We start from the raw sequence: 27,715 nt of genomic DNA, 5'->3' as shown, positions 1-27,715 counted from the left end.
GGCGGGGTCGGTTGCTAAGCAGCGGGACGCGGGCCGGTGCGGGGCCGCGCTGGCGGGGCCGGGGCCGGGCGCGCGGCGGCTGTGGTAACGGGAGGGCGGGGGGGTATCCGGGATCCGGCGGGGATCGAGCTGGGGGCCGGCTGGATCCAGCGAGGGGGGCAGGATTCTGTACCGGGGATCGAGTGGGCGGGCAGGGATCGAGTGGGGCGGGCAGGGCTGTGGGATGGGATCGAGCGGGGTGAGCAGGGATGCCGTTGGGATCGAGCAGGATGGGCGGGTGCTTGGTATCAAGGATCGAGTGGGGTGGGCAGGGCTGTGGCTGGGATCCAGTGGGATGGGCAAGGGGCGCAGTAGCGGGGATCGAGTGGGGCGGACAGGGGTCGAGTGGGGCGGACAGGGATCGAGTGGGGTGGGCAGCGCTCTGTGGCAGGGATTGAATGGAGTGGGCAGAGATCGAGTGGGGTGGGCAGGGCTGTGGGACGGGACCGAGAGGGGTGAGCTGAGGCCGTATGAGGGGGTGTTGAGTGTGGGGGCCAGGGACTGCCATGGGACCGTGTGGGACAGGACGGAGCGGGGTGGTCAGGCTCGTGCAGTGGGACCGAGTGGGGTGTCAGGGGCTGTCCAGCAGGGATCGAGTGGGATGAGGTGGGGTGGGGTGGGCTGTGCCGTGAGGGGATGGGAAGCGGGGCCTGACCTGGCAGGGCCTGTGCAGGCAGGGACGGAACCCACGCTGGGGCAGGGGCCAGGCAGGACCGGTTGTGTCCCACCACGGATGGGCTCCTAGAACACTGACACAGGGCACTGTGCTTTTGGTCCAGGTGTGCCAAGAGGAGGCGAGTCCTTGAGGAAAAATACTCTTTGCTGCCTTGTGTCAGGTAAAGATCTGATCGACCCATCGTTGCGTTTCCCCTGCCACCACATGCAGCCTAAGAGAGTTTGGCTGAGAACTGCCCACACTCCTTAGCCGCTGTTTCGGGCAACCCAGCCAAGGAGATGGGCAGCTGCAGGCAGCGCTGTGCCGTAGCTTGTCGTAGCACCACTGAGCGCGTGGACTAATGAACACCTCCCGTGCTGAATCATTACTCTCTGTGTTGATGAGTAGAGTAAGAGGTGTTTCTGGAGGATTGAAGGGTTGGTTACAAAACCAAGTCCTTTCTAGTGTAGACATGTTTCCTGGCCCTGAGTATCAATTCCCAAGATCTGGAGTACATATTTTTGCATTGTAAAATGTTATCATATCCAAATGCAATTTTTCACCCTTGAATTGTGTGACATGATAATGACTATGTAAATTATGATAAATCATGTTTGGCACCTGTTTTGTAGGTATATTCTTAGTGCATGTGGTAGCTGAGATAAGCTGTAGGAATAGCTGTCTTGCTTTAGTCCTTTTTGGGACATCTTATATATATTCAGACGGCCACGATGAAAAAGAGGTTGGTCCTTCCTGCAGAGAAAATGACACCACATCTGCCACGATTAGGGTTGAGACACTTTGCTGTCACTCACTCTTACCTCGTATCACTGATGTATGATGCTAAAGCTGTTTCACTTGAATATACGGAAATCAGACTTGAGCAAGGAAGGCCGAAGTGAAATGGAAGTGCCAGTGCTGATCTCAAGCTTCGTTCACTGTTCTGAAACTGGAGAGTAAGTCGGAAGTGTGATGGTTGCTAGGATCTGGCTCCTTTTCAATGTGAAAATAATGCAAACATTAATGAGAACTAACAGTTTAAAGAATCCAGTGTTCTCTCTTTTAAGAGGAAAAAATGAAGACAAGGAATCACGTTAAAAGACTGTATTTCTCAATGCATTCTTCTGTTTAGAAAAATTATTGTCTGCCTTTTTGTTTTTCTTTTTTTAAAGATCACTGCTGAGAAAAATGACAGCTGGCTCTATCTCAGTTCCTCAGGTCATACCACTGAGAATCCCTCTTCCAGGAAAGGCTAAACATGAAATAGACACAAATACTCTTATAGAAATAAAATCAGGTATGAATAAAAGCTTTGACTCTATGTAAAACCTTATGTGTTCACTTGAAATTTTTAGCCTCTATACTTTTGTTTGCATTTAGTTATGATTTTTATGAGTTCCCACTTCCTTAAGGAACTTATAAAATTAACCTACGTGTTTTGATACACCAACTATACTTGCACCTAATTTTCTGCATTCAAACAATATTATTGATATGAGTTATTTCATGTGTGCTAGCAGTCTTAATTGCTTCCAAGATCAAGCTCTTAAGATGTTGCATTTCACTTCCCCTGCAAAACCAGTGCTTGAAAGTATCATATGCCAGGCTCACCCCAAAGATTTTCCTTACAATTTTTGAAATGCCACCTTTCACCATGGGAGAAAATATCTTTTCTGTCATCAGAACGGACAAAGTGTTGCAATGTTTTAATACAAAAGCATTGCGCAGCTACTTTATGAAGAGAAATACTGCTTATAATGAAATTCTGTTTGTTGAGCAACTAATTTTTCATGGGAGAAAGTTTTGGTCCCAAACATTCAGTCATTTATGGAACTGCTTTATTTTGTTTACGTGAGAAAAATAAAGCACAGTAGTGAGTACTTTGAAGCATAGAGCTTGTTTTTCACAGGTTGAATACAGTTTGGCTAATTACTTTCTCTGTGTCTTTCAGATACGCCTGAGGTCTCCATTTATTACACTTTGGATGGAAGTAAACCAGAACTCATTAGGAAACCTGGCTATGGAGAGCATAACACTTTTAAGTATAAGGGTCCTATCGTATTACCAGTTGGGAAAATAATGGTGAAGGCACTGGCAGTTACAAAGTAAGTATCCTGTTTTATTTTAGTCATATTTTGACAAGGGACAGATATTCCAGTCATGGCTTGGAGCCATGTTGTTTCAAGCACTCCATACCTCGCAAACGAGAGACGCCCCTTTCCCCAGCCCATTTGCAATCTAAGTGATCTTCATGGGTTGCATTGGCTTCACTTTCTCATAACACTTTTTATCCATTAAGTGTTTGTGTGGTTGGATTATCTCTCAGATGTTTATCTCCTGGGCTGAGGCTGTAGGCCAATGGTACATAAAGGCTATGGGTGAGAAACTAATAAAATAGACTATACTTAGAGCTCATCCTTTTGAGCGTGGTCATCAGAAATGCCAGAGGAACTAGTATGGTGTTTTCTGGGGTTATCCAGATTTATAGAAGTTGGTCTTCCCAGGAATTTGCTTAGTTTTTCCCAAAGGAGCACAGAATGCTAAACCTTCACAGCTAAAGTACAACGTCGTATGTGCAAGGGTTAAGTAAAAATACAATAGGTAGAAAGAAAACTGGATTTTGCTGCACAGCCACTGACTTTCTCCAAACTAACTTCACGCTTAGAGACAGAGAGACGACACGTGCATTTTCTTTCTGTACCATGTTGCGTTATCTTTTATTTCCAAGGGAGCAGAAACTACCGCTCCAGCTGGGGATTTGTGCTTGCTGTTCCCTGCTATTAGCACCTGCAGGTAGCCTTTGCTTGTGTCTGCACTGGAATATAACAACATTATATTCCCCGTGCAGGGACATGCAAAACCTAGGCCTATATGATTTTCTGATATCACTACCTAGATTAACACTCGTTTCCAGTATGTTTTTATTAAGGCGTTTCCCGGTGTGATAAATAGATGCTCTAGAATTACAATGAATCCTAAATGAATGGGTTGGATATTTAAAGCAATTTCAATTTTACTGCTGTAATTTAATAAATAGCAGAGAATTACAGTTGTTTTATCACATAAACAGCATGCTACCTGCTGTTTGACTAGGAAAATAAATATGGTATTATGAATGGAATAAAAGTCTTGCTCCCCTCTATTTTCTGCAGCGCTGGCAAACGCTAGTTACCCTAGAAAGCAGACACAGGAGTATCGGGAGTTCTATATTTAAAAGATGTTGAAGGATTAAGGTATCCATATGTTTTATCGGTAACTTCTTATTGTGCACTTTTTAAACTTAAAAAAACCCAAAACAAACCAAAACCAAAACCGAGAGTATTGCCCAGGATTATACTTATCGACTGAAATAATGACTTGCAAGCGGGGAAGAGATGTTCCAGCAAATAAGCCATGCTCGTCAGTGATTTACTTGTTGCTGCACATGGGTTTGTGGCATGTATATAACTTTGTGAACGTTGATTTTCAGGGACTGCAGGGAGAGTACGGTTGTAACAAAGGTGTTTCTGGTAGAGTACAAACAACCAAACATCCTCTTCTCTGTTGAAGACGATGATGAGAATTTCCTAAAAGATGTCGCCACACCGGTAAGTTTTAGCAGTTGTAACCCCTTGTGTGAATATAAAATGTTGTATGTATGATATTACTTAGAGATTAAACCTTGATTGCCTATACTTTTAATATATTTTATTTTCTCTGTTTGCCCATCTTTGCTGCCTTAGTCCTTTCTGTAATATTAAAATTTCAAGGGGACATATTATTTTTTTCTTCTTTTCACTGGTCTTTTATGACCAATTCAGGTCAAATATTTTAAAAATACATTTATAATTTAAGCTTTTCAAATGCTTGCATTGAAAATAAATACATTGATCATGTATTTGTAAGAACATAACAACTATGACAGGAGAGGATTAGAGCAAAACCAAAAATTTCATTTGGAATTCAAATGGGATTACTTTTCAGGAGAGGGAAGGTGGAATGTTTACTACAAAATCAAAGAAGAATGGAGTGAATGTGGAAACCAAGCCTGCCTGGAGTGAAGCACCCCAAGATTTTCAAGGTATGATATTACTTCATAAAAATGAAATTGACTTCTGTTTTAGCTGAAAATAGGGTAAAGCTTTCCTCTTGTATCACCGGTAAAATATGGGGAATTTTAAAACCATCTCAGAAGACTGCACGTTCTCTGGGAATTCCAATTTTGATTGCTCAACACTGCAAATAGAGAACAAAAATTACCTTCTATATGTTTTCCATTACCTCTTAAAAATGTGTTAAAATGTTATTAATTTCTCAGCAACATAACAAGGCCCAGCCTATATTTCCTTTTGTGCCAGAAAACGCTGTTAAATTGATGGGACTGCCAATCCTTTATGGAGTTCTTTACTGATGTTTGCTTGCAGTAAGATTCCAAAATAAATACACAAAGCAGAAACAAAAGCTTAACTCAGATTTTATGTATAGATACAGCCTGTTATTCCATGGTAACAGCAATGGGACTGTTTAAGAGCAGAGAATCGTATTAATGTTTACTCATTAATTTACTCTTAGGAGCTGGGGAGTTTTTGAGCACGCAGGAAGGAAGAAAACTGTAAATAGAGAAAATACAAAAGTAAGCTCTTTCATAGAAGAATGAGGTTTCTTCTAGTTTAATTTCCTGTAATGCCATACAGTTTATTTGAACCCAAAACCAGGATGTCAAATAGGTTTTTAAATATGCTTAGCTATTGGAATTTAAAGCAAAAGTATGTAGTATTCATGTTAAGATAATGTTAACTGCATGAAGTGAATGACAGTGGAATAACAGGGTTATAATTTTAGACTTGGAAACAGAAGAAAAGACTGCTCACAGGTCCTTGCAAGGGCCGCAGCTCCCGGCCAGTCATTTGGAAACAGCAGAGTACAGAGAGGAATCCATCTCAGGACTACCAATAGAGTCATTACAGGTAAGCCAAGGGGTGTTGAGGAACACCGTAAAAGGCTGTCACCAGAACTGAGCTCTGAAAAAATGAAGATGTAAAGATTTGTGATCATTCTTATATAATCTCTCAGAAATTAATGCCTTTGTCTGTGTTATACAGTACTAATTTCAATTAATGGTAATGACGCACTGGAACAGGAACGCCCAAAGCAGTACACAGTTATCAGTAAGGACAAAACCAGGCAAAGCAAATTAACAATGCCTGCATTCCTACTAATTCTCTTCTAATACATTACTGAATCTGCAATTAGCAAATAACTATTGCTATAGGTCAGCAAGTTGATATTTAAAGCTTAATATTCAGTAACGCTGTCTTGGAAGTAAATAGCAAGACATTGATTTATTTTTATTGGAAGAAGCTGTGGATCCTTAATGCAACTAATGGGGGAATCAAGTGTAGTAGATATTCCTCAAAGCAATGCATTTCAGTGCAGTTTGTCTCAAATAACATCTTTAGTTGATTTTGCTACTCTTGCATGCATTTTGCAAATATTCGCTTACTAAGGCTAAAGAATTACCTTTATTTCAGTTTGCTAGTTCTTCTGCAGTGACTAGCCGGAAGAGCTTAGCAAGCACACAGGTGGCAAGGATCCAGAGGGAAACAGATTTCCTCAAGTAAGTGACTTCTCTTTTTAACATATTTGTCCTTGGAAAGTAACTGAGCAATTGCCTTTTGCAATCAAGTTGATAATACTGTGGGGCTCTATAAAAATGAGGAAAGGAAAGTCAGGCACTGGCTCATAACTGGAGAATGTTATCTAGGTAGAGCTTTGAAAATTTTTTCTTATATATAGTTTCATTTACATCTCACCATACACGGTTATCCTTATCATGATATCATCTTATCATCTTTTTTAAAAAAATTCCTAACACCTGTAGGATCAGAGGAAAAAGTTGTGTTTTCAAATGAGAGTACAGCCCTCACTGCTGTAGGTGAAAACTGCTCACTGGAGTAGTCTCACAGAACTTGAGTGCTTATCAATATTGCAAGGGTTATGTGATCTGCATCAGTGGTTCCCCATGTTGCAGCAGTGAGGCCTGATACAGATTGCGTGTCTGGAGACTTGTTTACCTCATATGGTGAGGAAGAAAGTAGGAAACTCCATAGCAGCCAGAGAGCTTTCTACCTTGCAAAGCTTAGAGTTCAGAACCTCATGTCATGGACCCTAGGGCATGGTCTGGTGGACCACCATAGCTTGGAAACCACAGCTGAGCTGATTTCTCTAAGTCCTTTGCCCTAAGTGCTATCACAGCGGGTTCTACATTAATCATTATTATGCAGCAGTACAGTACCAAAACAAGCTCAGCCAGTTTGCTCTTACTTTCAGATGTGCGCACTGTTCTGCACCTCGCCTGTCTAACCCCTTGGCTCATTTCTGTCAGGAATGTGGATCTCCTATCCCACCTGTGCCAGTACGTCGCTTACCACCCCCTGAAGGAGCGCAGGTCAGCAAAACGTCATAACAATCAACAAATCCTCTTTGGAGAAACCAACTTCCTCAGCAAATTACACATTCAATGCTGGCAAAACCATTATTTAGTCGCACTTCCATTTGGAAAGCTCTGTTCTGATTGTTTTAGTTTGTTCAATACCTTTAGCAGTGGACCCGCTGTAATTCTTAAACGATGTGCAAATTTAACCATAGATTGATTCAAGTGCCATATATTTTAATAAGGATAACAACGAAAATAAATTGGGTTTTATTCACTTGTGCCAGGAAACATCACCAAATTCAGATTCCTCCTCATCCTGCAACAACCACCACCGCATCTTCAGGACCTGCATTATGCATCTTATCACAGTGCTAACTCGTGCAGTTAGTTAGTTAGTAACTAGTACCTATGTCATAGCCGTAGAAGATCCATCTAATATGCCTGAAACCTTAAATGGTGGCCTGTGCGGTCATATGTATGAGCACCAAGTTTTTACAGTGATGCCTGTAACTATCTTCTCTAAGCTCTTCCCAAGAGATAATAACCTGATCTAACAAGTCAATGGTGTCATTTTTTTTCCTGTGTCATCAGAAAGTTGGCTTGTCTGGGGCAATGCTGTATTTTCAAGTGATGACTGACTGAGAATATTCAGCGCCTCTTTAGACTGGGTTCATAGTTAGGAGGATTTGAATTACCTGCACACGTTTTATAGTAGCATTTTTAATTTACTGAAAATTAACTTAGTAACTTTCTGTCATATTTTTAGTAGTTGGTAAAGCATTCTCTTTCCAGTTGTCTTAATATTTTCTCAGTAACCTTTGATCTTTAGGGATCAATATCAGCATCTTTTGCTGTCAGTTGCTATGTCTCCAGTGACTCTGTTGCCGGTGTACACTCTAACCAGGAAAATATTGACAATCTCTTGATAATCTTAATGATCTCATTAGGGTCCTTAACATGTGGTGATGTGGTTTTTTTCTTCAGATGGCACCATGTCTTGAATGCGGACATCTTGTGCCAATGAATACGCCCACTTGCATTGTATGTGAGTCGCCAATAGCTCCACAGCTGCAGCCCCAAACCAACAACTGCATAAAGGTACTTGAGAATAAATATAACAAAATAGCAATTTACCTCCTGGCATGCATTTTTTTAACAGACGACTTTATTACAAAAATTTTGATCCAACTCGGGTTTGTGTAATTATATTACGACAGCTTTAAGAATTAGTAGGATCAAAACCACCTCGAATAGAAATAATCTTTAAAGGTAAACCACATAAGCTCAGGAAGACACGCTGAGGAGCACATGATGTAGCAGTCTGAATGACAGGAATGCATGCACTTGTGCTCAGTAGAGAGATATTATTTGAGTCTATGATTTATGACCTCAGTATTACTAAGCATTTTAAGTTTATTAAATACGTCCTCATTACTCTGCTTACCTCATTTGATTGTAAGCGCTTAGCACAGATGGGCTGGCAGGACTGGGGCAGTGGGCATATGCCCAAAACGTTAGAGCGCAATCTTGATCACTGATCCAAAAGTGCTGGTGGTCTTAACTAGACAAAATTTGCCCTACAAAATACTCCCTACCCAGGGGTATGGGGACCCAAGTAGGGCCCCTTCTCGATCCCCCTGGTCAGGGGAAAGGGTGTGAGGAGGAGAGGACTGATATTGCGTGTCCACAATTGGTTGCAGAGCTGGTGTTGGCAACAAGGTTTTGTTTTCTATGATAGTGGGACCCTGTTTGAGTATCAACAACTGCTTGATACAAGTGATAGGGATGCCAGTGAGGAAGGATGCTCTGCTGGGTCGCATACTTACAGAGAAGAAAGGCCTTCATGGGGATAGGAAGGTCAAATACAGCCCTGGCTGCAATGACCATGAGATGGTGGAGTTCAGGACCCTGAGAAGAAGGAGCAGGGGCAAAAAGCAAGAACAGAGCAATGGACTTTAGGAGAGAAGACTTTGGCTTCTTCAGGGATCTGCTTGAAAAAGTCTAATGATATCCCGGGCTGCATTTAGGAAGTGTAGTGCCTGCAGGTAAAGGGAGGTGATCCTTCCTCTCTACTCAGCACTAGTGAGGCTGTATTTGGAGTGTACAGCTCCCCAGCACAAGAGAGACATGGACGTACTAGATGCCAGAGAGCCACTAAGATGATTAAGGAGCCGGAGCATCTGGAAGTAAGACTGAGAGAGCTGGGTCTGTTTGGTCTAGGGAAGAGAAGGCTTAGGGGAATCTCATCAATGTATATAAATATCTGAAGGGAGGGTGTAAAGAAGACAGAGCCAGGCTCTTTTCAGTGGTGCCCAGGGACAGGACGAGAGGCAATGGGCACAAACTGAAACATAGGAGGTTCCCTCTGAACATCAGGAAACACTTTTTTACTATGAGGGTAACTGAGCCCTGGCACAGGTTGCCTGGAGAGGTTGTGGAATCTCCATCCTTGGAGATATTCGAAAGCCATCTGGACATGGTCCTGTGCAACCTCCTCTGGGTGGCCCTGCTTGAGCAGGGTGGGATTGGACCTCCAGAGGTCCATTCCAACCTCAACCATTCTGTGGTTCTGTGATCATTGCAAGGGAACATTTTTGGAAAGAGAAGGGTGCTGAAAGGAAACTATTGACCGAAGACTATCAGATAACAAAGGAGATTCATAATTTGAGGCAGTTCTCAGCTTGACGTCAAAGTAGATTATAGACATTAAATTGGGCCCAAAGTTAATATTTTATGACAACCTTCATGTAGGTGCAGAGACAAACCTGAACTAATTGGTGCCAACAATCAAAATATCAGACTCATTATTCTTAGCCCTGGTGGAAACTCACTCGTAGGTAGTGACCATGGTAAAACCTTTTAAGGGCACCCTCATAGTATATTATTATTACATTTCCTTGCACATACTGCACAATCTGTTTTGTGTGAGTGCAGGAACTAAGCAAACTGACACTAATACATAAAAAGATCTGGAGGTATCAGTGCTGGATCTCCTGAGGGAACCGTACCATAGTTTAAAAAAAATTGCCACCAACATATGTAGATTTGTGATGACCAGGCAATATGCCTTAACTAAAGTCCGAACCCCACAGCACAGAATTGAAGGCTCTCTTCTATCTGCGGGGCTGAATAACCACCGCACATTGTAGGATCAAGTTCTCTCGTTGTTATTATTGTTGTTGTTCACAGTTTTCAAATACCATGTGAAATATGTTCTTTCTCTATTTCAAAGGGTAAAGTGATTTGTCAGGCGTGTGGCACAGGAAATCCTCTTCACCATAAACACTGTGTGACTTGTGAAAGCAAACTGCCTGAAATACAGACGGTAAGGCTTCTTGCATCAATCACGCTAGGGTTAATCAAATCAAAGCTTAACATTCTTTTTCTTTGGAAAACTGAAGTCATATCCCTGTGTGCCTGTGTTACAAAAGCAGAGAATCCCTCCCCCGTGCCATATTCAAGCCCAGCGCTCCCACAGGTGCTCCATCACAAATGTCCAGCTAAACATAAGTGTATTGTATACCTTCATGTTTCCCCTGTGGAGGTCAGGATTGCAAATGCCGTTGTGAAAGCTCAGAAGGGTCTTAGAAAATGGGTGATCTTGGCTCCAAAGAAGTCTTGTTTGTGTTCAGATTATTTTCCGTTGCAACAGAAAAGTTGAGTATATACATCAAGAAGATCATTCTCATTGATTTCAATTCTTTTGTGACAATAAAATATTCTTTTACATTATTTTTCTTATCTCCACTTGCTGCTTCCCCTACATGCATACAGCTACTGTGCTTGTATTTGGCTGTGACTCTGCACAGAGGTGAGAAAAGCGACAATAAATGTTCCCCCTGAAATGGCTGCTGTTTCAGCTCCCCATTTAGCTCACTCATTTGGTTCCTTAGAAGAATTTTACTTTCACTCCTGAAGAGAGATGTCTTGTATGAAAACCTTTTGGTACATTTCACTTCTCCAGGTTGTGATAAGTACAGAAATGAGAGAAGAATAATGATTTGCAAGTTAAAATCTTTTGATCACAGTGGCAACATCCTGAGTTCTAAAACTGTCAGTAGCTAGAGGCAAAGGTCTCTTGTGTAGCCACTAAGGTGTCATTTTAGAGTGAATTTCAGTAGGAATCTGTACTTACCCAAGATAAATATGTTTAAGTGCTTCATTGAATGTAGATATCAATATGTAGCTGCATATGTAGTTAGGCATGTGACTTGAATGGTGAGACCTGCAGTAGCTAAGAGTTGTTGTTAAATGCTTACTGACTTACTGTTAGTAGTAATCAGACATTTTACTAATAATAGTGATTAATTAGTGATAACAATAGTAATTCCTGAACAATTAATAATTAGTAATAACGATGATATTACTATTAACGGTTATTAAATAATTGAGATTGAGAACATGCTTAGACTCATGCTCTTGTAAATTTTATCTTCCAGATGAACCTCCAAGTTACATCACTCAAACTGCAATGCAGGCCACACATGAAAATAGGGCTATTTCATATTCGCTTACTTGTTGTTGTGGTGTGTGTAATCAAAATAATTTTTCTCTGGTTCTGTTCCTTATTGATATTCCTGACTTGCAGAGAAAATAAACTGCGTGAGCCCTGAGACAAAACCTATCAAAACATTTCAAGATCCGTTTGTCTTAACTAGGATCTATAATCAACCTCTAGAAGTTTCAGCTGAAAAATCTGTTTTCTTTTGCAGACCCGTATAAGTTAATTGTACTAGGAAAGCTCGGTAATATATAACTTATATGAGGTAAAAGAGTGCAAGAAAATGCTTATGTAGCAAATATCAAACTGAGACAAAACTCATTGTCTGGACTTACTCTCCCTGCCATACTAACACAAAGAAGAGTATGAAGAAAAATAGCTGTTGTGTTCTGGATTTGAAAATATAAGTTTATCAGCAGAGAAACCTCCCTCCTAACTTCGAGTGTACTTATACACAGGGCCATATTAACAAATACTCAGTGTAAAAGGACACAATTGATAATTAAATTTTTTTTTGCTCTCGGTTCTGCTAAAAATATTTAAAAATTAATTAATGACACATTTTACTGTGGTTTTGTAGTGAAAAAAAAATTGCAAGGTAGATCCAAGTTGGTCTGTTGCTTATTCTAAGTTGAAATAATTCTTTTAGGCTGAATAATACTTGATATTATCAAAGTAGCTTGCTTTCCTCTTTCACCTTATTTTTCTTATGAACTTTTCTTCATAAGAAGTATTTTCTCCCTAATGCTTTGTTTTATTAGCCCGTGTTTGGAGGAGACACCCCCCTGCCTTATCCCAGCCATCAGAGGAAGACAGTTTCGTGCTCAAAATGCAATCGTGTTAACCAGCGTGATGCCCGTTTCTGTGACTGGTGTGGAGCCAAGGCACGTGTTCTCGGTGTTTGTGTTGACAAATCTGTTTTTACTCATCTGTCACCTGCAGCAATTTCAAACTTATCTTTGCAAAACTCTTGTCAGTTAGTACACAGCTTATTATTATTAAAATACTTGCTTAGAGCACATAAGATTACATAAAGAAAAATTAAAGGCTTAGATGACATCCTGACCCCATGTCAGTCAGTCACTTAAGGGTTTAGAGATGTAAACTAATTACCATGGGTCAATGAGCATCAGCTCGTTGCATCAATTGAGATGCGATAGCTGTGTACGCTGCCAAAGTAACTTCTCCATCAAAGGTTAAAGTATAGGCTAATTTAATGCAAGTTTTCCCGTGTCTACTCTGGGCTATGATACAGGTAATCACCGGAGATGAGATGATGCATGCAATTATTTTTGGCTGAAGGCCTCATTAACTTCACTGCAGAAAAGTACTTCCTCTTAACTGCTGCTCAGTAGAGCTTTTGCATGGTACAATCAATGTAAACAATTTCCACTGGCATATATTTTTATAAGTATAGTGTTCCAATCTAAGATGAGGAGGAGAATTGGGGGGAATTTTTTTATTTTCCGTTGAGGTGAGTCTATGTAAAATTTTAAATGCTCCCCCATGTGCATACATAACCATTGGTCCTATACTACACCAGGGGACTCAGGGTGGTGGGGGTACTGTTAGAATTGAACAGGAAAGAATTGCAGTCAATATTTAATATCAGAGCACACACTAGGAATGACAGGGCTTTGCCAAAGAAAAGAAATATTCTTTTGAAAAGTCTATATTAAAAAAGTAACATACCAAAATGCTAGATTGTCTGTAAAAATGCTTGCCTCCGGAGGACAGTGCTGAGATAGCTGAAGATTTACTGTCTCACATCTGCCAGTGTGTTAGCAGTCTGGTATCCTGGTTGATATTTCTAATCTAATAGCTTTAGGTAGTGCTACTTTAATTCCTTTTAATTCATGTCACTGCTTTTATCTCTCCTGAACCAGGTATATCATATGTTTCTGTAGTGATAAGTGTTTCATTCACCTTTCCAGCCCGGACCTCCTCCATCCTACTTTACTTGTTTCAAGTGTGGCACAAGCAACCGTCCATACGCTCGCTTCTGTGGGTCCTGCGGTGTTTACATAGAGCCCCCATCACGGGTGGGTTCTCAGAACGGGAGTCTCATGGATGCTGCGGGCTTACTGTGGTTTTCTGAGCTAAGACACACGGTATTACAAAGCTGGGCTTGAACGCAGCTAAAAGGCTAGTCCGTGTGGGTATAGATCAGCACAACTCCATTCGATTCCGCTTTGAGACAACACCGTGGTCTGTGAGCACGCTGAGGGCAAAACCAAGGATATGTTTATTCTGAGAACTGCTTTCTGCCGAAAAGTAGCCTTAGCCAAAGGCCTTAATCCAGCCTTATTCTAAATAGGAAAGTGAGAAACAATCAGCTTTTCAAAAGTCTTAGCTCTTTAAGTACTTTTATCTTATTACTTGTGAATTATTCGTGTCCTGCTGATACAAGGTATTCTTTCAAGCATATGTAACAGTGCTTTGAAAACTGTGTTTTAAGAAAGACCGTAATACTTAGCAAGGCCAGCTTTTGTCCTACAAAAGCATACACGTTGTTCTGCTGGCGTTCACAAATAGCTTTGCTTTTGCTTGAATATTTGTGATAAGTTGCTTCATTGTTACAGAATGATAATTAAAATCAAGAATTGTTACTGATTCTTCCCCCTAGCTTTTTTATTCATTTACAATTTTGTATTCTGTTCTGGTTGATTTCTGTTTGTAAGCCATTTAATTATATCTAATGATATTAGTTACACTTTTCCTTCCCCTCCACTCCCCACAGGCTAAACAATTTCAAGCTCAAGTTGCCTGGCAGCCTAGTCCTATTTCCGTGCCCAAATCAAAGGCAGAACTAAAAGAAAGAGAAGATAAAGGAACCCAAACCATTGGACTTTTTTACCCATCTAGCAAAATGCTGGAGAAGAAGCAGCTTGAACTGATTTCACAAACAGAAAAACTGGAAAAGATGAGTGATCATAAGCCTCTCCTGACAGCCGTTAGTCCTGGAAAAGGTCAGGAGTTTCGATTTTTTATTTTCCAAATAAAGCTGCAATGTATGACCTTACTTTTTCTTGAAAATATTATAGTCTATGGAATGTGGCATCAGTAGGACACTAATATACATCTTTACAAGTCTGTCTTCCCACCAATCACTTGTAAATGCAGTGCCTTAGAATTCAGATCACTGATCTCCATCAATAGCTAAAAGAAAGCCTGTCAGCAATATCGATATGATGGTTACTGAACCCTGTGCAGCGTTACTAATTTGCTAGTAGTTTGATTTCCTCAGATCTTAGAAGATCAGGGGCAGGTGTCCTATATAAAATTGGAAACCACAGAACAACCACCCCACCTCCTGCAATATGAAGCTCAGTTACTACTGCGGTAGCACCTGTTGGGAGTATTGTTAAACAAAACTCTGAGACACAGGGGATCGTAGCTCTTGAAAAATATGATAAGGCTCGTCTACGTGAAGAACTTGTTTGAGGTGCTGTTGTGGAATAAATTATAAAAGTTTTGGAAGCAAAGGAAACTAAACTAGAGAGAGGGATCCTTAACAGGAATACAATAAACAGGGTTGGTAGAAACCTTGAGTGCTCTTGTAGGCCCTCTTTTCCAGCCCTGCAAAGGTATCAGTACATGTAGATCGCTCACTGACTAGACCGTCCATGCGCAGACTACCGTATCAGTACCACAAACAATTTTGTTTCACAGTCCCTGGTTTGGTCAGTTAGTTCTTTGTGGAATCACTTGACTGTTTGCTGTCATTAAAAAGTTTGCAATTTTTAGAGATTTTAGTTTTACTATCCTGGGAAAACTCCAACTTCAGCTTTCCGGATCCCAAACCCTTGAAGACAGTCCATATGTATTAATTAGGGACCTAATAAATGGCCTAATTTGCAAAGTATTCTTTAATCTCATGGGGCAGTCCAGCTGTGCAGTCCAGAAAATAAGTTAATTTTAAATGACTGCAGCACCAAACCCCGGTTACTTGTTTTGATCCAGTTTCCCATCTCGAGCTCTTTTCTACAATCAGAGGGTCAACCTTTCAGGCTGTTATCAGAGTTGTTCATCTATTAGGCAGAAAAAGTCATTAATGAACGTTAGAACTTCCTGTTTTGCCTCAGTGTATAAATATCCAGCTGATGCACTTTTATTTTTTAAATTATCACTGGGGAACTCTGTTTTCCTACTCCTTTGCTCTGAAACGTGGCGTGTTCTCTTAGACATCACTGTAGGAAATACAACAACTTGACTCAACACGTCAGGGAGCTTAATTTAGTCAGAGATAATAAAGGATTGGCCCGGAATAGTGCTGAGAGGGAAAAAAAAAAAGCAACACGGAACATTCATATATCTCTATCAGAAGTGCAGCTCTTGACTTGTGAGTGAGAACTCCTTTCCCTGGGAAAGGCTGGGGAGAAATTCTGAACTGCTTTTGAACTATGTTAATTTTTATCCTGTTAATTTTTATCCATTTAGCAGAGGTAACTTTGCTGAAGTTACACTGTGTAATGTATTCTCCTTTAGACCCTGCCAAGGACTGAGGAACATAATTCATTCTATAAATCAATAAATGCCTGTTGCAAGTCAAGTCTTTCATGCTGCTCCCTTCCCTTGATGCCGAGCTGTATATATGGCTTGAAACTACGTGTAACAACAAGACCATACACTAACACCCAGGAAAATCTTGTTTATATATGCCAAATATGTCTATTCTTTCTTCAATTCAAATAGTATCAGACATTTGATATTAAAGTTTTTAAATAGAAGTGATTAAATAAGTTGAGGTTTATTTTTCATTTCTTGACCTATCAGCCATTAACTAACCTTCTTTTGTTTTGTGAAGATTAAAAATAAAATGCCAGTTAGGACAAGGGTAAAAGACAGCAGTACCAAAACACTAATCCTCTGATGTGTACTGTGTTTCTTCTTTTGCTCTACTGTCCGTCTGTTTTGAACAGGAACCAAGTCATTTCCCAGGTAAACTTTACAAAGAAGCCTCTCCTTTTCTACTCTAACTAAACAGTAAATCAGTGTGATATAGGTGTAATCAACTATTGACAGCATAAATTCAAGTATGCCATCAGTGCCGCCAAAAATCCTTTTAGATGTAATAAAACGTCAAACACGCAAGAATATGTTCCCGGCCATCTGGATTTTTTGAAATAAAATATGGGGATCTAGGCTAGTTACAAATCAGTTTATAGCAGATAATACCGACTTCTCTGGAGGGATCACTCACCAAGTAGTAGTCTAGCATAGATTTTTTTTAATTACTATTTTCAACTTGTATTAGTTTTTGCATGTGAGACAGTGGCAGGGAACAATTTACGTTGCTCTGTGGATCCTTTTTTCTATATTCCTTTAAAGCTGCCTAACAAATAAGACTTGCTGTTTTAGTTTGTCATAGTTTCTACCAGTTCGATCTTGGAACAGTCCTGCAAGCATAAAAATCCCTGTGCACTTGCCTTTTCTTGTAAAAGCCAGAGCAGCACTTTTCTTCTGACTTGGCTTCTTTTCGCTGTTTTGAGCTTCACTTAACATGAAGGGAAGGATAAGGTCAGAGCAACTTCATTGTGCAAGTTAAATAAGGTTACCAAGCCTACACAATTTATTTACAACAAAATAAATCATACTCTCTACTTTCCATAAGTATGCTCAAAAATAAAATTAGCCAGATCCCGATACCAATCAATTAAGACTGAGAACAAGTCCTTTTGTTTCTTTCTCTGATGAAAACAGAACATTGCTTCAGAAACACTTGGAAATACTGCAAAAACTCTAAATGGCTTAAGATGAGTTTTGAATCCAGGCGCATTCAGCCCCTCATGTTTCGTACCCTGGACCAGCATAAAGGAATGCTGACTCTCTCCCAGAGATCCTGACAGGCAAAGTGCAGGAAGGCTTAAGCTTTTAGTACGCTCTCCCACATATTTACATAGACCAGAATACTGTGTAGGTTGAGTTACAAAATCTGCAGTTTTCAGATTTGGCTTATTGTTACCTGTCAGTGGTCTCAAACAAACAAAAAATCCATTCAATAATGCAAAATTGCTTAGTTCTAATATTGTACTTTTTTTTTTTTTTAATGATCTGGAACAGTGTGAGATCCTCCTTCACACAGAGCCAATTTTGATTGCAAAGGACAATTCCAAGACATGGTTTTGTTGTGAATAGAAGTGCCCTAAGAAAGAATTATAGCCTATGGATAAGAAAGCATTCTACCTTTTTTTAGGGTATAACTTACTTCTCCTTTTCTTGATCAGATGAATTTTCTAAAGAAAAATTCCCTTTTTTTTTGTCTCAGTGAAAATATGCTATCTTTTAAATCATCCATCACACGAGTAGAAGAAATGTTAATCGCAATTTCAGGGATGTTCCTCCTCCTTAACTCTCTCTGATCAGGTTACTGGAGAAAACAGCTGGATCACGTCTGCGCTCACCTCAGGAGCTATGCTCAGAACAATCTTGAATTCAGAGCTCTGATTGGGGAACCTCGAATGGGAAAGGTAGGAAGGAGCTTGGGAGTCATATCTTTCCATGCAGCCTCATGAAAAGATTACTGGGGCTGCTGGATAAACACTGGGAAAATAGATGTCACCCTTTTCTTTATACCTTGAGCTGTTTATGTGTGTAATTTGTTCTCTTTTGTCGTTCCATTTTTGTTCAGTCTTTTACTGAAGATTTTTTTCTGCTTTCTTTCCTATGGCAGTTCCTATTCACCTCTCACCTCACAGCTATAAGAGAAGTGACAGAAGCCAGAAAGCCCTTGCTCAGCTGCTTTTATAGTATCCCACAGCAGGCAATCAAGAAAAAAAAAAAAGAGATCACTGACATCTATGGACTTGGTCAGTTAAATAAGCCCTGCTAGAAATGGGATGTAATGATATGCTTGCCTCTGCTCTGGGCTGGATGATACCAGCAGATAGCAGCAATTCTCTTTGGCTACATACATAGTCTACTTCTAGTATAAACTATACCCGTATTATAGGAACACGGTACTGCTTTTCCTACTGGAGATGCAGTCTTCAGGATGTCAGCAACGTGCATTAAAATGATTAAAAGGGTGATAGCAAGAAAGTGGAAACTGGAGGTTCTTCCTGAAGAGTCCTAGAAGATAGGGCTGGTATGACAGAGATCGCTGGGTCCCTGTCCTGAGGGAGGATCAATTCTGCCTAAACTGTTCCTGACAGATGTTTGTCTTGAAGCTTTTCAAACTCACCAACAATGGAGATTTCACAATTGCCCCAGGCAGTCAATTTCTGCGCTCAATTATCCTTGCTGTTCAGCTGCAGTACTGTATTCCTTTCTTTGGCAGCCCTGCTGGGTTAAGGAGTTGCGTCCCCTCACCCTGCCTCCTCCATGCTGCCAGCGCAACTGCTTGTGGCAATGTCCTGTGGACTGGATCAGCGATTGACCCGGGCTAAAAATAGCTCTGGAGGGAGAAAAAGGGCATCAGTACAAAAGTAGGTTGGCAGTGAGCAGCTGGAAGCGGGATGCAGGCAGAAGGAGGGCTGGGAACTTCTTGAACATACTGGGAAGCTTTTTCACACTGTCTGACCTAAGTCTCCCTTGTTACAGTTCAAGCTCACTATTTCTTAGCCTGTCCTGACTGATGGGACACAGCAGTAAAAAAACCCCACAAATTTATCACATAGAAACAACTACAGAAAAGTTTATGAAGACTGGGGCTCAGAAATCTAGTTGTCATTTGGCAGATTACACTTTTGTGAGGTATGACGCTCCACCAGATACTTTGCGTCTAAATTCTCTACCCACTGAGACCTATTGGGTCCACCAGTACGTTCAGAAGTTGTAGCACAAGTATAAATGTAAAAGAGATCTGCTTGGTGGAGAGGAATTGTAAGTCTACTGCAACTTGTTTCCTTTGCTAGAAGATTCAAAAGGATATGCCTGAAAAATATTAAACTGCCTGGAGAAGGCTTTTCCTGCTGCTTCTTGGCCTTTTGTCATCCTATTGTCTTGAAACCACTGCCCCCAAAAGTAACAGAAGTGATTCAAAGTAGATGCCAATTATCTGGGTTTCATACTGCTTTTTCAGTTTTCCTGCGGGTTAGAAATATAATCAACCTTATCTCAAAATTCTCAACCTGCTGCAGGATAACCTATTCAGCTTCGTTCCACTTCTTTAGAGTCCCCTGTGCATTTATTTGCGTATAACTTCAATAGTCCTCTTGCCAGCAGTAGTGTCTCAATGAATTAATATAGAAAGTTGCCCATGTTTTACTACAGGCTGTGCTTCTACAGACTGGTGCAAGTAAAGCTGCATCCAGTTCTCCCGGAGCAGGGAGTCCTGAGGACGGCACAGCCTCTCATGCGGCTGCAGAATCTGGGTGGAGAATGACTGAACTTTCACGAAAAGTGGCATTATTATATCTTTTGGATTCATTCGGCATTTCAGTCATTGTGATATTCCCAGTTACTCAAAATACCACCCGCTCCTTGTTCAGTTAGATGGGAAGAGTTGGTACAATATCACGAGCAGGCAAAGGCCACATGTGTGATTTTGTGTATTGGCTCCACGATAAGCATCAGCAAGACTTATTTCTAGAACTATTTCCGCGTACTTTTTCTAAGTGATACTAATGGTTGCTCTTTCCCTCTAGATTAATTCTGCTACCATCCACGAGGATGACCATGAAGTCACTATTACATTGAATTACGCTCTTGCTATTAACAAGGTCAGTTCGGGGCATAGGGCCCGTTGTTAGGCAGCTGGTCTAAAGCTGTCGCTACACCAGTCAGTGTAAGGCTGATATATTTTAAATTCAGGTCTAAACAAGAAATTCTTTTGTTCAGAGGGTGTTAACTCATCACTTCAGAGAAAGGTATCTTTTTCTGTTGGAGCTAGCTGAACAGGTATCTTTATCTGATTAAGCCACACTTCATGGTTATGTTGCGTTTCATTAATTTGCTATTAATAATAACATTCTTCTTTCATCGTGCTAGCACCCCTTAGCTCCTGATCTTAGAGCCTCCTTTTCTTGAGTCTGCATATCGTGCTCTTGGGAAACAAGCTTAGTAATTTTCAACAGTTCGGAGATAATGTTTGCCAGAGCTCCTGTTAATTGTATTGTCAAAATCCCTACCTCCAGAATTACTGTGTTCCAAAACCCACCCACATATTCATTGCCAGCTTTTCAAAGATTAAAATCTACCATTTCACAGATCCAAAATTCAGACTGTATCTCTTATGTAGAATCTTTAAAAACTTAACCTTGCCAAGTGGGGCCTGAAAAGGTGTATCACATCATTTCACAAGTGAGGAGTTTATCGGATCTCTCAAGTGGTAGGCACGCTTTCATTTGGATGAGAATCTTCATTTCATTAGGTGAGGTTGTGTCACTTTTTTCCCTTTTTAAAACAAAACAAATACCTAACACAAAGTCTAGAAAAAAAGCTACATTATTTTGCCTCAAAACAGAGTTTAATTATATATAATAATTGTTCTCGTGCTAATTTGAGGCTGATATTAAAAGCCTATATATTTTGTGCTACTGAGATTATAACAGCATTACATGATAATCGGAGTAACTGTCTGCATTCTGATGATTCTACAGGATATTCATACTAATAAACCAGTGAAGTTCAGCAGTCATTACCTGAATACTGCAACAGAAGCCAGAGGTGGACAGGAGGGCAGTCAGACGAGTTTTGGTGAGGTTTTTTTTTCCTCCCCCTGTCTTTGTGATAGACCATAAATACACTATTCAAGAATATGGAAGTAGTGCTTGGGAGGTTAGACACTGAGATAGGCAAATGAATATCTTGGCACATTCTGCGCCACCTTAAGTTGATCTTTAAGTCTCAAAATGTGGCTGAGTTCAGATTTAAGCAATGTACAGACTCTGTCAAAAGCTCATGGGAATGCTTCATCCCTAGAGGACAGCTAGCGAGGCCAGTAAACTGCAGCCGCAGGCCATAGCAGTGTCTTTCTTATTGCGATAAAACTTTAGATGCTTTGCATGTTCTTTTAAAATAGGAGCTATAAATGTCAATATTATCTCGACTTTTGAGCTGTGCCAGGGACTTCAGCTTCAGCATATTTGGCAAAGATAAGAAATGATGAAATACATTAATTCTAGACATAGTTTTCAGAGATGCTTAACTTGCATTTCCCATTGGTGTCAGTAACAGCTCAGCATTTTAGACATCACATATTGGACTTAGGTTTTCATTAAATCAATGAGTTGTAAAGTCAGCATTAGAATTCAGAAATTCCTACTGTATAATTTGACATACTTCAACTCACGTAGACACTTCAGCCAGCTTGTGCTTCTGATGTGAGACTTGGCAAGTGGCAGCCGCGGCACTAGAAGCTGGTTTTCTGGAGTGTCAATAACGTGACTGTGATTCCAGGCACTCCAGTAGCACCAGCTCAAAGGGTCTCCACATGCTGCGTAATTTCCTTAGCACTCCTGCACACTGGTGGATTACATCTCTTAAAAATAATGGACATACATATCTAGTCAAGGTCCTCTAGTCTCGCTCTTAAGTATTTGGGAGCTAAACAACATTGAAAAGTTGTAAGGTTTTTGGTCAAAACAATTAATGAAGCCGAGTCAAGCCTGTTGAATAGCTGCAGCTAGTTAAAAAAAGACTCAAAGCCCCCAAACTCCACATTTATTGAATCTTAATTTCAAAATAGCGAGATTTTAAGTCTGCCTGAGTGTAAACCTTTTGTTAAAACCAGTCTGATCTGCAACAAATATTTCATCACTTTCTCTTGTAGAAAACTGATAAATATTGCTTTCATTTCAACACAAAATAAAATATTTTTGTGGATAAATTATTTCCAGATCTCTCCCCCAAGTTCTTGTTAGGATACGGACTTTGCTTTGAATTAACACTTGTTTCCCTTTCTGGTAGGCAAAGATGATCATAATGTTTTCCACTCAGGAGGCAAAATAAAGAGAACAAAGTCAAGAACACTTACAGAAAAAGAAGATAAACTCCCCGTATGTATCTTCTGCCAGTACATGAAAAACTACCTATAGAGCAGCACTAAGGTGAAGGAGGGCGTCCATGGGTAAACACACAAAGCTTTTAAAGCTGGCTGGGGTTGGGAGGAAGAAAGGACACAAGTCCAACTTAATATAAAACCTGAAAAATCATAGCAGACTTTTATTACAGAATTTGAAATAACCAAACTTTGTTCCTAGGAAGCGCTTAATTAGATTGTTGGTTTCATTTTTGGACCCATTCTGTTTTACTGACACAGCATTAGGCCTAAACACTGTTGCAGACTGATTTTGTTACAGGTTTTTCTCAGAACCAACCTCAGATGGAGGCATTACCGTCTTCCCTTGCCCCTTACTACCTGGTTTGACTCCACAGGACGTACTTGGCTGTGCTAGAACTGCTGTTTGCGCAGTCGGACTGTGAACCAGGCGGGGGAAGATCATCTACGCAACAGGCTTTTAAGGCAACTCCGTTTTCCCATAAAGCTGAGATGTCAGCACAACTGAGGGCAGGCTCAGTGCAAGAAGCAAGGCTGTATTTCCACTGGAGAAATATCCTGGAAGCACTGCCTACTAAAGAGATCGTCAGTAGTAGCACAGAAAACCTCAAAAGGGAAACGTGCATTAATCTCAGGTTGGATCACTTAGGCAACTCAACGGGTGCAAGATACAGAGCTTTGTGATACAAGTCCAGGGATAAAAATGCTTGGTCAAGCAATTGGGCTTTCGAAAGGGGAGAGGAAGGAGGTGGAGAAGTGGGAAGAAATAACAGGAGAAGGGTTTTGGATTGGTTGGTTGGTTGGTTTGTTTCGAGATTTAGTTACCAAACTTCTGCAAGGCAAAACATATTTATTTTCTAAATAAAATGCTTCCACAAGTTCAGGAAGCTTCAAACTTTAATTCTGTAGCAAAGAGCTTGTGCCCATGTTTACTGTGGTGAACAGATCTTTGTACAGTCCTGGAGAGCTGCATTGATTTTACGTCAATGTCACTGCCAGTCACTTACAGATAAGTTTGCTGAATCAAGACCTCAGTAGTGAGGTATTTGCCTGGATTATCCAACACTAGCTCAGATTCACAAAGAAATTCCCGCAGAAGGGTCCCGAGTTAGTAATGCTGAGGCTCAGCTATGTTCCGTTCTTCCCTCAGCTACATTCATGCCACTGTGTGCATTTTCCACCTCTACTCAAAGGCAGAATATGGCCCACCTACTTGTATTGTCACTACGTGAAATGTTACTGGCTGTTTTCTGTGTTTCCACAGCCACAGTCCAGACAACTGCTGGACGAATTGGGTCCAAATGGGAAAGGAAGAATCCCCGTGGTAGAACAATTGCTCAGTGAAGTAAGTTATTGCCTGCTGAAGTTTCTCTTTCCAATTCTTTGACCATTTACCGCATGAATATTAGCCTGGTATGCAACCAACTTCATGCTTAGGAGGCAACATCGTTGCAATACAACTGTCTTCAGGTTGAAAGAGCATTTTAGAGAAGAAATAGCCTGTTTTCCGTTTATATATGTTCTCCCCAAATTCCTATTTGGCTGGTGTGTAAGGTATTCTCATCTGGGTTTGTCAAGACCATATAGAAAGAAAAATATATTAATTTTATAGTTTCAGGTCAAATCCTCTTGACTATACAAAAGAAAGCATAGTCTCTACCTTTTTGCTGTGTAGGTGCATCCTGATGGTGAAATCTAGCTTGACTGCCCTTCTTATACACATTTACTCTGCTTTTGAGCTAGGACAAACATTTTTCAGAAGAAATGTTAAGAATCAATACCACAATTTGAAGATTTCTCTGTTGTGAGCACAAAGACCATTTGCCAACTTAAATAGCCATAATTTTAAAGCAAGATGGAAGCTGAAGAACCTTCATGGCTTTAACAATTCACCTTCCCTGTCCTGTGTGTTCTAGGGAGCTGACCCAAACCACACCAGCGACAAGGACCGACCTGCTCTCACGGTTGCGGTCCTTAAAAAGCACGCGGAACCAATCTCCCTTCTCATGCAGAAAGGTGCTGACATCGACCAGCAGTCAGGACCGTAAGTGAGCGCCGATTCTCTGCCTCGGGCCTTTTGAAGTTTTACCAAAAAAGCACTTGTGCTCTAATTTCAGAGAGGATTAACCTCCCACCTCCTCCCCTCCAAAAATCTGTAGTCAAGGAGCTATTTTCAAAGCCAAATTAAAAAGAAAAACAAAAACCCCGGAAAACAACAAACGCAAACAACCTGCAAATAAGCAAAGATAATAGTATTCACAGTCCTTTCAGTTGCCAGCTTTGAAGATTTCTCATAATTTCTCTTAGAAGAGCTGTTCTTCTACACAATTGCTTCCCCCATCAGCTTCCCCCACTTCAACTCAATACAATAAACCACACTAAAGCCTACCCCAAAAAAATCACCTCGACTCCTAGTGTATTCTCTATCTTCCTATTCGCTTTCCTTAGTTTAATTTGCTAGGCCATTTCTCCATGTACCAGGACATTTTCCTTAGGTAACAAGTACGTTGCCCATTCCTCCTACGCAGGCACACCACCACTGCTCTCCACGAAGCAGTTCTGCTTGGATCGGAGGGAGAGGAGTGCACCCGAGCCCTGTTACAGTAAGTACTGCGGCTACCCACAGTCTACCTGCACAGACCTCGTCGGCTATTCTGAAGGGCCAGAGCCCGGCTGAGGCTCAGCACTCTTATCTCACAGTTGTGTCCCTGCAGGAAGAGGCATCCAGAAATTCTGAAGTTACTCCGCATCAACACTTCACCTACAAGCCACTTCACTAATTCCAGTAACTTGGAATGAATTTAAGTAGCTTAAAACAATCTGTTCTTCATCAAAAAGAAGAATGCAAAAGGGCAATCGGCATATGATTTGGCTGTTACAGCTGGAAATAATGAAGTTATTTCATTGTTTGCAAGTAAATTCAGACAGGGAATGTTGGACAAGCTTACAAAACCCAGGAGCATTGGTCTCATCAGTGTGTGATGGCAACTGCCTCTTCCCCAAGACGGAGCCGGAGGTTCTTTAGGTGAGGGAGCACCTAAACGCATGCCTCCAGTTCTGTCTGCAGATTTCACAGTCCCACACGATCAGCCTGGGCCCTGCAACAGCCAGCTATTTGGTACTACGTTCCCCCATTCCTTCCCAGCAGTTCAGAGCACAATTCATCGCTGTCCACGCTCTGTTCTGCAAGATTTCTTTCCCTTTCCAAATCTGTGCAAGGAGAGGGACCAACCAAACCTTTCAGGGCACAAGGACTTTTTAAGAGACCTGACGAACACCACTTAAGACAGTTTAACACTTGAGCAACAGCACGGCAAGCCGTACTTTGATTAGCTTATTTTCCATTTTGAAGTCAAAACCGCATTCAGTGCAGCTCATTCCATTAAGGGTCAGATTCTCTTCCTCCAGGAAACTGAGAAAAATTACTTTGCTCTTTAGCCTTCAACTTTTATTTACGAAAGCATCAATATAAGGCAGCAGCCTTATAGAAGTTTACAAGAAGTTTATAATAGAAGTTTAAAATAGAAGCTTACAAGGGCACCAGGCACACTAAGACTTGGTGTAATTAGACATTATTAGCCACAATCCTAAGTCCCTAAAGGAGTTTTAAAACCCTTTTTATTTCCAAAACTATCCAAAAGCATTGGTATATTCAGTATAAAAATAGAAGTGCCTGCCAGCTCTTGGAAGAAACACAAGTTTTTGCACCAGAGCTACCAGCATCTCCAAAATGGAAACAGCTAGGTTTAAAAAAAAAAACAGAACAAGTAAAGCCACAAGTAGTAATCCTTAATTAAACCAACAGGAAGAACATGAGAATCCTTGCAGAAAAAAAAAAAAGATTATGTACGCAGTGCATCAAACCCCCTTTACTTCCCCAACAGACTCAGGCGAGTGGAGAATTCAGTCTGATTCTCACAATGACGGCCGTTCCGAAAGCAGTCTCAGGAAACGCAGTCCTTTAGTCAAAGGGGCAGCGCCAGAGCACATGTACAAGACAAACGTCACCAGTAAGTGAGAAGCTACAGTAGAGCCTAGGAGCCCAGATTCTCTATTGCACGGCGCACGCTCTTAGCTATATCTTCAACCTCGGTCACCTTCTGAGCAATTTCTTTTTTCTGCAAAGAATAAAAATAATTCATTACTGTCTACTGCTAAATTGAGTATTGTTCAGCTTCAAGGGGAAAGCGGGCTACATCTCCCGTAAGGCAAAGGCTGAGAACCGGGAAAAGACACACCATCTGATCCAGCACGAGCCAGGAAGCAGCAGACCACTTTGGTGAAGAACCAAGAGGCCAGCTAAACAATCCCAAGACTCGAAACTAAATAACTCTTACGGCATCACAGTGCCGATGTGTACATACATACCAGTACATTTTTCATTCGTTCCCTGTCCAGCTTCAGGAACTCCTGCAGTGTCAGGTTAGTGGGGACTTTCTGAAGGGAGAGTAAAGCACAGTGCACAGAGTGCTTCTTGTGTTCCTTCCTGAAAAGGAAAAAAGAAAAAGAGAGGAGAGGGAGGGGGAAGAGAGAGAGAAGGGAAGGGAAAGAGGAAAAAGAGGAAAGAGGGAGGGAGAGGAGAAAGGGAGAGGGAAAAAGAGAGAAAGAAAGCTCACAATAAGACACAGGCAGCCATTCTTCCCTGCCAAGCATCTCGGTGGCAGCAGCGGTTCCCCGCCACTGGGGGGGGGGGCGGGGGGGACCCCCCGCTACTCACAGGGGGTCGTCGTCGGGCTCCCATCCCTCCAGCTCCTTGAGGCAGAAGAAGCACTGCGCCACGTCGGGGCTGTTCTCGCTGGGGCAGTGCAGGAAACCCGCCGCCGCCATCTGCGGGCAGAGGGAGGGCGGGAAGGGCCCGTCAGCGCCGGCCCCGCTCCGCCCGGCCCCGGCCCCGCTCCCCCGAGCCCCGCTCCCCCGCCGGGCTCACCTGCTCGGGCGTGCAGGCGCAGCCCTCGGTGAAGGGCCAGCTGCGGAAGGTGTTGGCGCGGGTGAGGACGAAGTAGAGCCGCCATTCCTCGGGCAGCGGCACCGCCGTCTCCGCCTCGGCCGCCATGGCTGCGTTCGAACGGCGGCGGTTGGGCGCGCGGGGCAGGGCGGGAGCGAGGCGGCCGCGAAGGCTGCCGGGAGCTGTAGTCCCGCCGCCGGGAGCCGTAGTCCCTCCGC

The 27,715-nt window shown here is 41.6% G+C and overlaps 2 protein-coding genes across 6 annotated transcripts; one reads left to right on the top strand and one right to left on the bottom strand.

Annotated features, from left to right (window-relative positions):
• Positions 1–15: 15 nt before the first annotated feature.
• DZANK1 (double zinc ribbon and ankyrin repeat domains 1) lies at positions 16–26,708 on the top strand. 5 transcript variants are annotated; one of them, XR_012585969.1, is made up of 23 exons: positions 16–84; positions 819–875; positions 1,867–1,991; positions 2,646–2,799; positions 4,164–4,281; positions 4,658–4,754; positions 5,516–5,640; positions 6,205–6,290; positions 7,004–7,121; positions 8,094–8,207; positions 10,342–10,434; positions 12,372–12,494; positions 13,545–13,652; positions 14,351–14,579; positions 17,977–18,080; positions 20,199–20,273; positions 21,153–21,249; positions 22,462–22,550; positions 23,817–23,897; positions 24,469–24,596; positions 25,081–25,155; positions 25,253–25,577; positions 26,437–26,701. XR_012585969.1 is itself a non-coding variant. In XM_074578833.1 (22 exons), exons 3-22 carry the CDS (start codon positions 1,883–1,885, stop codon positions 26,462–26,464), a joined length of 2,151 nt encoding a protein of 716 aa, XP_074434934.1. In that variant the 5' UTR covers positions 20–84; positions 819–875; positions 1,867–1,882; the 3' UTR covers positions 26,465–26,708. The 5 variants fall into 5 exon arrangements, 4 of the variants coding, with proteins under 4 accessions (XP_074434934.1, XP_074434932.1, XP_074434933.1 ...); XM_074578833.1 differs by lacking the exon at positions 25,253–25,577 and having other exon boundaries at positions 20–84; positions 26,437–26,708; XM_074578831.1 differs by having other exon boundaries at positions 20–84; positions 25,267–26,708.
• On the bottom strand, positions 26,327–27,715 carry BIRC5 (baculoviral IAP repeat containing 5). Its single transcript, XM_074578838.1, has 4 exons — positions 27,480–27,715; positions 27,270–27,379; positions 26,921–27,038; positions 26,327–26,670 (listed from the first exon to the last, which is right to left on the bottom strand). The coding sequence occupies exons 1-4, from the start codon at positions 27,603–27,605 to the stop codon at positions 26,587–26,589; spliced, it is 438 nt and encodes a 145-aa protein (XP_074434939.1). The 5' UTR covers positions 27,606–27,715; the 3' UTR covers positions 26,327–26,586.

This window comes from Larus michahellis, chromosome 3, assembly GCF_964199755.1.
Source record: "Larus michahellis chromosome 3, bLarMic1.1, whole genome shotgun sequence".
In the NCBI taxonomy this organism is placed as follows: domain Eukaryota; kingdom Metazoa; phylum Chordata; class Aves; order Charadriiformes; family Laridae; genus Larus; species Larus michahellis.
Note: the sequence above shows the minus strand (reverse complement) of the source record. Positions and strands in the feature narration are given on the sequence as shown.